This window comes from Drosophila hydei, unplaced genomic scaffold (genome assembly GCF_003285905.1).
Source record: "Drosophila hydei strain 15085-1641.00,03,60 unplaced genomic scaffold, DhydRS2 tig00000237-arrow-arrow-pilon, whole genome shotgun sequence".
NCBI classification, from domain to species: Eukaryota; Metazoa; Arthropoda; class Insecta; order Diptera; family Drosophilidae; genus Drosophila; species Drosophila hydei.
In genome coordinates, this window is record NW_022045691.1 from 1,415,386 (window position 1) to 1,427,648 (window position 12,263).

Genomic DNA, 12,263 nt, shown 5'->3' on the forward strand with positions numbered 1-12,263 from the left:
ACAATAAATATATATATATATATATATATATATATATATATATATGTAGAGATATATATATTTATATAACTGTAAAAAATTATATATATTAACTGAATATAATTCGAGTACAATGCAGTTTTATAAAACTTGAATAATACATGAACAATAAGCTTATTTAAATAGACATAATATACAAACTCTATATATATTTATATATACACTGATATATATATATATATATATATATATATATACACTGATATATATATATATATATATATATATATATATATATATATATATATTTATATATATACGTATATAGGATTATAAAATAGTACAATATTGGATAAATTGTATAGCCCGATCAATTCGAGATGAGTATATTTGGCTCAATTGAGTGTAGGACATTGAAGCCCTTGTGTAGAATGCAGGTGCGTAGGACGCCGCAGGTGACCAAAAACTGGGAGAACTACAATATATAGAAATAAGAATGTTATACATCAGATATTTATAAGTGTATATATATATATATATAAGACCGACCTCCACGGCATGCTGATGTATGTTGCTGACACAGACGACAATGCGTTGTCGCAGATGTGCCTCTAGTTGGGGCACTTGCAACGCCTCCAGGCGCCGCTCCCCTAGCTGCACGGTAGCAAAGGGTATATTGATTGAATGGGGCACATGGACACGCCCGAATTCGACAACGCTGCGCAAATCGATCAGAGCCAATTGCTCAGGTGTGTGCATCAGCAGCTGATGCACATCTTTGGCGCTGATGCGAGGACATAGCTCAGACTGTAAATGCTGCAGCTCAACCTCCGCAGCGCCAATGTCCTGGAAAAGTCAGAATGTCAATGGAAATCGAATGGAAAATCCAATGTAGCATCACCAACCAGAACATGGGGCGTTTGTATGCGAGGAGCATGCTGGCGATGCGTTATGCTCTTCGGCGTGCACTCGTACATCTTTTGCGACTCAATCACACAGCTCTCCATAACAATGTCTGGCAGGTCGGAGAAGAGCAGAATACACTCATTGAAGCCAGAGCTGAGCAATGTGCTCTTCAGTTGCTTCAGTATGGCAACGCCAATGAATAGCGGATACGAGCTATCGCCTAGCATCAGTTTGTCCCACAGATGTAGAATCTTGTGCAGCGGAAAAACGTCTGCAATCAGTCAAACAGTCAATCAATCAATCAGTTAGTAAGCCCATCAATCAATCAAGCATAGACTTACGTGAGAACATGGTGAGAAACCAGGGTATGGCAAACAGTTCGGGTATAAAGTTAATGCTGGCCAGATGCTGTGCCAGAAGCGGCTCATGGAATGCGCTCAGCTGCGAGAATTTACTCAGATACTCCTTAATAATAGCCGAGTTATCCTTCAGAAAGAACCACTGCAGATACTTGGGTATAAAGCGGAATAGACTCAGGAATGCCAATTCTAAGAGATTAAAGTTGATTAGAAATTTATAAACTTAAGATTTCTATATGATGATAAATAATAGACCTTGATTAGACTCTCAGATAGTGTTATCTATCTATATATACCTATACTACATACACCCCGGGACGATAAAGCTTATACAACACAGGGCAGGTGCCTAGCGCTGCTATATATACTCTGCAGATACAGCCCATGTAGGGTATATAGACATGAAGTAATACCCTAGACATAGCATACATACATTTACCAATGTATACCCTATAATCACATATGCATATATTTTTAAATTGCTACAACCTACTATATCCATATCTCTATCTCTCCCTCTCTCTCTTTGTCTCTGTCTCGCTCACCTTCATTGTTAAAATTGAGATAGAGAAAGGGCGCAGTCAGCGAGTCGAGTCCCTGCCAGTAGACATATTGTGGATGAGCCGTCACCCAGGCCTTGAGCAGACGCTTCAGCTTGCGATGTCCATCCGGTGAGGAGAGCAGCTCATCATACTGATGACACCTTGGTATATCCACCTCGATCTGTCGATCTGTGCTGGTGGCTGTGAATTTATCAATTTTTGTATAGCTCGCATTGGGCAAGACGCCCAGCAGAGCCGCCCAAATGGGGCCACGCAGCAGCGGCGGTATATCAATGGCCGCTTCGCGCTGCAGTTGATCCGCCGTGTGCGGGTACCCTTGGAGCAGGCGTGTAAAGAGTCGCACGCGACGAAATTGATACTCTATATCACGTTCCCTTATCAGTAAAGGCAGCTCTTGCTGCTGCTGTTGCAGTTGTTGTTGTTGCTGCTGTTGGCGCTGCATGTGCAACAGCGGAAAGTAGACGGTGGCTGGTAAGCGGCTGAGTCGTTGGAGCAGCGGCTGCAGCTTGAGCAGCACCACACGCTCGTCCATCAAATAAGATTGACTGCGCGGCGGGCACACGCTGGCGCCGCTTAGTCGCACGATTTGGGGCAGCGCCAAAATAGGCGCCTCGCTGCGTATGAGACCCTCCTTCTTTAGTTCCGCCTGCACATCGCCGCCGGCTAGCTGCCAGAGATGGTAGATCTGCGATAGTGGACAGCGCAACAGCAGCGGCAAAGGCTCTGCCAATGCATTCGGTCGCAGCACCGGCCCCTGGCTGAGCTGTGCAAGGCATTGATGTTGTAGCAAGTCGGCGGGCAGAGGACGCTGAGCGGGCAGCACGCTCAGACAACGTTCGAGTAGGTCTCGCACATCTAGCGGCAGCTGCTGATACTGCTCCAAGCGCTGATGCTCACGTGCAATTTTCTCCACAACGCTGACGTTCGCGTTGCGCGCAAAGGCCAATAGCTTCCAGGCAATAGTGCTTAGCTTCAGCTTAGGCCACAGCTCCGTTTGCAGCAGCTGCTCCAGCAAAAGCATCGCCCAGGCCCAAACATCACTCTTGATGTTGCCATTGACGCCAAGTAGACGCTCCGGCGCCATATAGCGTACATTGCCAATGGGAAAGGGTACATAGGCACCGCCTTTAGTCATATGATGCATGCCATAGTTGAAGAGCTTGACGTGCACAGAATCGTCGCAACCCTCCACTAGTATGTGACGCGGCTCCAGATTATGAACGACCAGCTTGTGAGCATGCAACACATCGAGCCCGCTGACCACCTGACGGAATATGCGCAGGATGTGTGTGTGGTTGATTGGTGTTTGTGCATGTCGCTTCACATAATCCTCCAGCGTACAGCCCACATATTCCGAGACGACAATAGTACGCTCTAAAAGAAAGAAACGCATGAATACATAATCTATGGATAGCAAGGCAAATGTTTGGTGTTAGTGAGTCCTGGTGTTACCATGCTTGCCGCGCACCACATCCAAATACTGACACAAATGCTCATGTTGCAGCTCCTTTAGCCGCTGGGAACGCCCTAAAATTGCAATCGAATTGGGTGTTAAGGGCAGGCCATTGCTGCCGCACACATCGCCCGGATGCAACCGGGCAAAGAAGGTGATGGCGCATAGGCGACGCGTCTCCGATTTCGCTAACGATGTGGCGCCAGCGGCCATTTGGTGGGGCAGGCAAAGGAAACAACAAACACAGCCAAGGAAGAGCAACAATTATTTATTGACCACTCATCAGCGCAAACCAGCTGTTATGCGCGCTATTTATCGTTATCGATAACAGCATGTTGTCAACACTGCTTGACCATTGCGCAACACTGCAACAAGTTTGTTTTGCTAATGCACTTAGTGTGGTAGGCACTTCGACTTTGTCAATTTATTTGTAACATGTACATGTATATGTATATATTGTATGAATAGTAATTAAATTATATAGGTTTATTTATTACTAATTAGCATTTAATAGTTAATTTGAATTAATTACTTTAAAAATAAACTATACAGTTATTATTTTTATATGTGGTAAAACAAGTGTGCACATGCGGTGAGGGTATTTGGCTTCGACTATGCGACAAATTTTCGCTTTATTTGTGTTTGCGTTTTGTTTTTATTGCGCACTCGAAATAGTTTCGATTTCATTTTGTATACAAAAAAAGAGGCGTTGATATGGCAATTTTGTAGCCGTTGGAGCGCAGTTAGTCGTCAACAGTGCACTGCGCTGCAAACAATTGCCAAATTGGATAAATTGAATTTAATTTGATATCGCAACGTAGCCAGTCGCAAGGAATGTGGTTTCTGGTGGAGTACACGGAGCCCCATTGGCGGGATTTGGATATGCGTGCCCTGCACGCCGATCAGGCTTATATGTATTTGCATACGCAATACGCCGAGAAGACTTACCTATATACCCTGTCCGATGAATGCTATACGGTATGTTAACACACACATTCATTTCCCGCTACATTTCAATTTTTAAAGAGCTTTTGTTGTTGTTGTTGCAGTGTCCATTTGCCAAAGTGAAAGCTCTGCCCACAGCTGGGTCGGTGGAACCGTTAAAGCTCAGCACCGCTTACCCGTTGAGTTTTAAAATTTATGCACACGATCAGGGTCACTATGCCTACGAGAATGTGTATGTGTTGCAATTGATGCGCTTGTGTGTATGTGTGTGGATACGTCTGTTTTACAACGTTCTAAAGGTGGTCGCGTTTGACGTTCATCGTTTTTGTTGCACCGATCAAGCACGAATAACAAGCTTTTAAAAATTCCATAAACAAATTTTGTGTTATGCAAATTGTTATGTTTTTGATAAACAAACCTCTTGTTTATTCATCTTATCATGTAATAATGAGAAAAGTGTAAACATAATTTGTATATTTCGTGATTTCTCTTTGTCTCATGTTCAACACGAGCCCATCACTATGCCCCTCATATGTTTTCTGCTTATGCTAATCTTTTATGGCTCCAATTGCAATAATATCATCATGACATCTGTTTACACGCCATTCTTATGCCTAAACGTTGTGTGTGTGTGTGTTTATGACTGTGTGTACTTAAAGCTTATTCGCTTGATTTCTCTGTCATGCGTCTCTCTCTCTGTGTCCTCCCCTTGCAGCTCGGCTTTGTGTGCACTGCGACGCAGCGATCTGCAAGAATTTGGTGTATATAACCTCACAGTTCTGGCCAATGGCAGCTGCAGCTTTAGCGTTGACAAACCCGGCGTTCCCATTAATTACGGTAAGTTCATCAATTCGCTACGATTACCAATCTAATCGCTAACATCTATGTATGTATAATATTTATCGCGCAAATTGTTGGTGTTTTACTGGCTCAATCTCAACGCTACTCTACGCTCCTCTCACAGCTTTCCTATCTGTCTTTGTGCTGGTCTCCTTACTACTAATCCTTTTGAATCTTGTGAGCTACGTCTGGAAACGTTATCGCTACGATGAGGCAGCTGCCGTGGCGGACAGCATTGGCGATGCCGCGGCCAAGGCCACGCAGCGGAAGCGACTACGCAGTCTGGACACCTTTCGCGGGTAGGCACACGAGACACCCTGTAAAATAGAATCGAGTATATCTCACATCCTTTTCAGACTATCCATTGTGCTAATGATATTCGTGAATAGCGGCGGCGGCGGCTACAGCTGGATTGAGCATGCTCCTTGGAATGGACTTCATCTGGCCGATATAGTCTTTCCCAGCTTTCTGTGGATCATGGGCGTGTGCATACCCCTTTCGATTCAGTCGCAACTGGGCCGTGGCATTGGCAAGCCAAGAATCTGTTTGCGCATCGTTTGGCGCGCCTGCAAACTGTTCGCCATCGGGCTCTGTCTCAATTCAACGAACGGCCCCCAGCTGGAGCAACTGCGTCTGATGGGCGTACTGCAGCGCTTCGGCATCGCCTATCTAGTGGCCGGTGTGCTGCACACGCTCTGCAGCCGGCGGGATCAGCTGAGTCCGCAGCGCGCCTGGCAGCGTGCCATCTACGACATCTGTCTGTTCAGTGGAGAGTTGGCCGTGCTTCTGGCCCTGATAGCCGGCTACTTGGGCTTGACATTTGGCTTGCGTGTGCCGGGTTGTCCGCGCGGCTATTTGGGCCCAGGCGGCAAGCACAACAATGCAGCCGATCCCAATTGCATTGGTGGCGCTGCCGGCTATGTGGATCGCCTGATCTTGGGCAACGCTCACATCTATCAGCATCCCACGGCTAAATATGTCTACGATTCTTCCGCCTTCGATCCGGAGGGAGTTTTTGGTAAGAGCTACTGGACTCTAAAAATTTTATATATATACCATATACCGCTGTCTCTCTTTGACTGTTGTAATAAGTCTGTCTCGCTCTTCTTATTCTACATTTTTCTTTCCTTTCTCTGTACTTTATTCCATCTATTTTTCCATCTCTTTCCCTTTCTGTCTCTCTTCCTCTCCCTAACTCGTTGTCTCGTATACACAGTACAGTTACATTCCTTCCACTCCACTCTGTCTCTCTCTCGCTCTCTCTCTCTCTCTCTCTAATTGCTCTACTCATATATATGCTCTCCCCTCTCTTTCTTGCAGGCTGCCTTTTAAGCATAGTGCAGGCTATGTTGGGCGCGTTTGCTGGCGTCACGCTGCTGGTGCATGTCACATGGCAGGCACGACTGAAGCGCTGGCTGCTGGGCGCCACGCTCTTGGGTCTACTGGGCGGAGTTCTCAGTGGCTTCTCCAAGGAGCAGGGCGTCATACCAGTCAACAAGAATCTTTGGTCGCTATCGTTTGTGTTCGTGACTGTGGCCTTGGCGCTGGTGCTGCTCTCGGTGCTCTACTACGTGGTGGATGTGCGCCAGCTGTGGTCTGGCTATCCGTTTACTGAGTGCGGCATGAATGCCATCATTATGTATGTCGGCCACACGGTGATGCACAAAATGTTGCCCTGGCATTGGCGAATCGGGCCCATGAATACGCATTTCCTGCTGCTGCTTGAGGCGGTCTGGAATACGCTGATCTGGATGGGCATTGCTCTCTATCTGGACGCGCGACAATTCTACTATAGTCTCTAAAAAAATTCGAATTTGTCAATTAAATATGTTTATAATCGAAAAGTTCTACACAAACCCTGCATCCGACGTAATGAACCAGTTCAGCTGAATCATTTGTTGAGCTGCCGTTATGATATAGCAAACCAAGCGAAATTAAAATTAAGTACTGCGAAAATGAACTAATTTCTGTTAAAGAGCCAATTCCATAAATAGGGTGACCAGTTGTTTTCGGTGTTTCGCAGGTTTTTGGTATTTGCCACCAATTGAATTTGATTTTATTGCAACAGAAACCATTTAAAATACATATTTTTACAATTTTAGTTGTAATTTAACTACTTTATAAATATTTAGTCATTTGAAAGTTTTTATTTCGTTAGAAACCAGCGCTGAAGTCGCACAGAGCGCAGGGAGAGCAGCTCCAGGCAAAAGATAAGCGTGCTGAGCAACAAGCCAATCAGAATCAAGATGAACATCACATAGAGCTCCTGTATGCCAAATACTCGAGAGCTCAAGTGCGTTGCTCGCATATGGCTCTCGTCCAGCTCCCAGCGCGCCCATATGGCCAGCAGTCCCACGGAACGCATCCACATGATTTCCTCGTTGAAAGCATCGATCAGAAAGGAATGCTTCCTTAGGTACATCGTCAGCTGCAGGTCGACTACATCTTGCGCAATGATCTCGAAATGATTTGCCTCGTGCTGTTGGGATTTGGCTTCCGCATTGTAGGCACTCAACCGATTGTACATGAGAAAGATGTCTTGCACAGTGGCTGTCACCTGCCTTTTATTCCGTGGACGCTCTGCTAGATAATGCAAGGGTAGCATCAGGTCGCTATCACCATCGATTAGGTGGTAACGCATTTGTTGCACAGCTGGTATTTCGGTGAGAACATCGTGTATGCTAGCCGAGAGGACCACTTCATAGTTGTGAGCCACCAGCTCCTCGATAGACTGGGGCAGCCTGTTCAGCTGATGCGTGCGTATCAAGTGGTAGAGCATGCCCTGGTAGACAGTGCGTATGAGTAATGTGTAGAACATCAGCATGATGCAGTACACACTCTTGGCAAGGGAGCTCGACAGCTGCAACATAGGCATGCCCACAAAGATCAGCTCCAGGTTGAGCAAGATGGAGCTCTGCTCCCTCAATAGCAGCAGCCGATCCATACTAAGAAGCACCAAAACTGACATGGCAAACACGAGGACAACGCCCAACCAGATAGCTGTGGGATACGGATAGAATAAAATGTCCAGGGAGCTCAGCTCATAGCTGAGGCTTAAGACACCAAAACGAACACTTGTCTGATGATAATTGTGGGTCGAAGTAGCTGACAAGCTGTTGGCCACCGTCTGCCGAATGCCACCCACGCAAAAGTCCGCTTGGTCACGTTGAAGCTATAAAAAGGAAAGAGTAAAGAATGAGAAGAGAAGGTTGGGACTGAAAACATTTACCATTTGCAGCATTTTGTTGGAGGACAGATCAGGTCCCTGCGGCGGCTGCTGCACTTCAATGCTCAAGTTAAGTCTCGCAATGAATGTTTGTAAGAGGCGACCCTCCAGGCCGCCAGTGATGCGCGTGCCCTCTAGCTAGATGAACGGCGGTATATGCAACAACGCGGCTCGCAGGGGGCACCCATAGAAGTTGCGCAGCTTGGGTGGAAAAAGTTGGGGATTGAGCATATGGCTGCCATTGTAGCGATTGATCAGCTGAGGCGTCATATCTGCACAGCTCTCTGGACCAAATGGCAGATACGTATAAAGCAGGATATCACCATTAGCACGCTGCACCTGGATGTTGCAATTGATGAGCTGATGGCGCCAGCAGTGTTCAAAGATGCGGCGCATCTCGCTCAGCAGCAGGCGATCGCGTGCTTGTAAAAAGATATAATAGTACTCATTATAGTTGTATTCCTTGGAATGGACTTCAACCTCGATCTCCGAAAAGGCTGCGTAGGAGTCAGTGAATATCAGATTGTAGTGCCTGCGGCCCGGAATAAATTGTCGCAGCATGCCCTGCTCCACAGTGACAATCTGGAGTGGAGCTATGCCCCAGTCACGAAAAAGTACACTCATCATCTCGTTGTAGAAGTTGCAGGTATGATTATTGCGGCAGCAGAGGGTCAGAACCAGCGACGGCGTCACGCTCATGATGTAGCTGTGCACTACGTGGAGCAGGGCTTGTGCCACATACTCATTGATTTGATTCATCTGCTCCCCGGACAAATCCTGATACGACTGAAACAGCTGTGATATGTTCATTTCCTTGCCGATTATAAAGCTCAAATGGTTCTAAAAATGGCGTCGAGTCCGAGCTGAGGCCCCAAAGCGTAGCCAAAGTTTTGTTTGTCTTTTATCATTAATTGAGCTGTAAGTGGCTTATGATTAATGATGCTCTGCGGGAAAAGTATTGTTTATACTTCATTTTGTTGTTGTTCTGATTTTCCGTCATTTCCTTCTCTATTTGCTTTCTTTTTGTGCTTTGCATTTAAGTGAGTTGGCTTTACAGTTATATTCGAAATATGCATTTATTGTTGTTAAAGCGCAGCCAACTTAGCGCGCAAAGGAGTTTTGTGCTGCCAGATCGTTGAATAACATCTAGCCTATTTACCGCCAAAACTGAAACTTAAATGCGTGCTAGATTTAAATAAAGTTAGGCAATTGCTCTTTATTACAAAAGCCACAAATTGATGTAAATTTAGTTATATATTAAATAGTGGAATTTCATTGTCACTCGTCTTGCTATTGTTATCGCCTGACCATTTCTTGACTTATCTTAAGTCCGGCACATTCAATGTAACCAACCCACACACACTTACCTTTTCCCACAGTTTTTCAAAGCTAATTATGAATAACCGATACAAAAGATAAAACAAATTTATCTTTGATACGCTTTAAGCTATGTGAGCCATTACGTAATTGGGCTAAGTAGGGGTCTGAACCACCCGTGGCACACGAAAGTGAGAAAGAAAGAGAGAGAGAGAGTTAGAGATAATGAGCAATTATATGAGACTAGCAAATGACCTTTAAAAGTTATTAATCAACTTCAATCATTACATACCCCTTAAAAATTGTTATCTTACTTTCCTAGTACTCAAAGACGGCGTTGAAATGAGCATACCCCATATCGCAGAGACAGTTTAATACAAGAAAAAAGTGAATGTAAAGCCTCCTCATTAACAACAAATAAATAATAGATGTAAAAAATGAAATGTTATTGGTCTCCCTCTCTTTCTTCTCCTCCAACCGCTCTTGTCTCTGTTCCTTTCTGGCCTTTCTTTGCCCGCTGAGCATGTTAAAATGAACACGAGTAGTATATACCCTGTATCAAAATTGGTTTTGTCTGTCCAATTTGGCAGCAATTCTAACATGTAGTCATACTTATTGTTTTGACCATCTGGCAACGCCGAAACATGTATCAATTAATATTTATCTGCTTAAGCATTGACTTCCAAATATTACAGGGTATTCACAAGCCATGTCAATTTTATTTTAGCAACTTATTTATGCTAGGTTGTTACACTTCTGTAAAGAAAGGCAAATGGAAGCAGGTTACCCAGCTTAGAGCGTTCATGCCACCTCTGCTAGTCACCTAATATTTACAGGGTATGCAAATGGTAGAACTCATAACTACTTACAAGCGCCTTAACAGCTAATAAAAAAACCGCAGCCTTAACCGCTGGTAGTCAAATTAGTGTGTGCTCTGGCTGGGCATGCACGACTAGCACATACCCTTTGAGCATGAAATGTGATATTGGTTATGCAAGACTGCAATTACCTGTTTATTAATGTATAACAGATTTCTTAAAACTGTATTTATCGATAACGAGTTATCGATTCAACTGAAGATATTATTATTCAGAGAATAAGTAGTGAAGTCCGTTACATACGCTTACACGAAACCAATATGCCCTTACACAATGCATATAGGGCATAATTACTTAACACCTCTTTGTAAATGTGCGTGACAGGTGCATGCCACGGGTCGCAGGTGCCAAAAGCTACAACAACAAAAGACTATGCAGGCTAATAGAGATTTGTTATCAACGCATATACCCTATAAATTATATCTTTTATTATATTGTGCCCATTGTATCCGATTATATATCTATTTTATGGGTCTTAACTAATTTATTGTTAAGAAACACACACAGAGAGAAAGAGAGAGAGACAAAAAGAAAAGGGCGAATGGTGAGGCAGGCGTGGCAGGTGCTGCGCCGTGCCTCAATGAACTTGTTGACATACAAAAAAAGTATTTTTAGTTGACTTTTTCTTTTGAAGAAAGATTAAAAGACTTTCAGCCTCGTTGATGAAATGAAGTAAGCGATTGCTGACGAAATCGAAATCGAAACCGGACGAGCTACATATATCGTTTCTGAATACCCCGTAACTATGCGAAAATATAAACCGGTATAACTAGGCAAGCTGAGCAGCTAGGAGAGCTCGAGCTGTGAGCTTTGGTATGAGACTTCTATAATAATACTTTATATTAAATGTATTTCTCACTAGTTTCAACTATCCTAACGACTGCCAACCCAAGTGAACTCAGGAACTATAGGAGCTAGAGGTGTGCATTTTGGTATGTCACTTCTTCTTTGATAATACTTTGTATTAAAAGTATTTCAAGCTAAGTGAAACTGTCCTAACGACTGCCAACCCAAGTGAACTCAGGAACTATAGGAGCTAGAGGCGGCAAATTTTCACTGTGCCTTCTACTTTGCTGGTAAATGAAATATAAAGTATATAGAACCTAATAAAACATGATCAATTCTACCAGCCTGATTGAACTCAGTAATTATGGAAGCTATAATCACCTAATTAAGTATGTAGCTTACTATTTGGTTATAGATTATATATATAATATTTATGTATGAATATTAAAAAAATATATATATATAATAGCAGAGTTTAGGGCATGTTCTAGTCGAGCAATTCCTACTAGAGCACTCTCACCTGATTTCATTTAATTTCATTTCAGTTTTTCGCTTGCAAATTAGTCACACGTCTTGACGTAAATTGTTATTTAATTAAACAAAAAAAATTTAAATAAATATATTTAACTGCGCATTGTCACGTTTTTAACGCAGCGTAAGATTCTCGCATGGTGCGTGGGCGTATTAAGCAAAGACGAAGAATAAAACAAAAAATACTGCACAAGGTCAGAGTCGAGTGCTGAGCTGACCCTGAAACTGGAACTGAAACTATTTATAAGTGATATAGTTTCTAGCCAAGTGGAACTTGGCATTTTGATGGAAAAACCCATTGTTAACACTAATAATACTTGATTTGTTAGGCATTTTACAACACTGATAAATTGTTAATGAATTATAAATCGTATATTTTGGCAAAATTAAATCTAGCATAAGTTCAATAGAATAATTTGTAATGTTGTAGAATTTTTGTGACATTTTACAGCACTGTTTAGCTGAACTTCAGACTGTAGG

At 43.5% G+C, this 12,263-nt stretch overlaps 3 protein-coding genes across 3 annotated transcripts; 1 reads left to right on the top strand and 2 right to left on the bottom strand.

Annotated features, from left to right (window-relative positions):
- Positions 1-327: 327 nt before the first annotated feature.
- LOC111605134 (TBC domain-containing protein kinase-like protein) lies at positions 328-3,572 on the bottom strand. Its single transcript, XM_030223558.1, has 6 exons — positions 3,260-3,572; positions 1,790-3,181; positions 1,227-1,433; positions 885-1,156; positions 529-825; positions 328-454 (listed from the first exon to the last, which is right to left on the bottom strand). Exons 1-6 carry the CDS (start codon positions 3,471-3,473, stop codon positions 350-352), a joined length of 2,487 nt encoding a protein of 828 aa, XP_030079418.1. The 5' UTR covers positions 3,474-3,572; the 3' UTR covers positions 328-349.
- Positions 3,573-3,901: 329 nt separating this feature from the next.
- Positions 3,902-7,148, top strand: LOC111605156 (heparan-alpha-glucosaminide N-acetyltransferase). The gene is made up of 6 exons (XM_023323539.2): positions 3,902-4,238; positions 4,310-4,437; positions 4,921-5,042; positions 5,170-5,344; positions 5,402-6,063; positions 6,366-7,148. Exons 1-6 carry the CDS (start codon positions 4,095-4,097, stop codon positions 6,845-6,847), a joined length of 1,713 nt encoding a protein of 570 aa, XP_023179307.1. The 5' UTR covers positions 3,902-4,094; the 3' UTR covers positions 6,848-7,148.
- Positions 7,143-11,804, bottom strand: LOC111605155. Its single transcript, XM_023323538.2, is given in 4 exon segments — positions 7,143-8,217; positions 8,275-9,187; positions 9,240-9,444; positions 11,773-11,804. Coding segments are annotated over 2 exon segments (1,833 nt in total). The 5' UTR covers positions 9,082-9,187; positions 9,240-9,444; positions 11,773-11,804; the 3' UTR covers positions 7,143-7,191.
- Between the last annotated feature and the right edge of the window lie 459 nt (positions 11,805-12,263).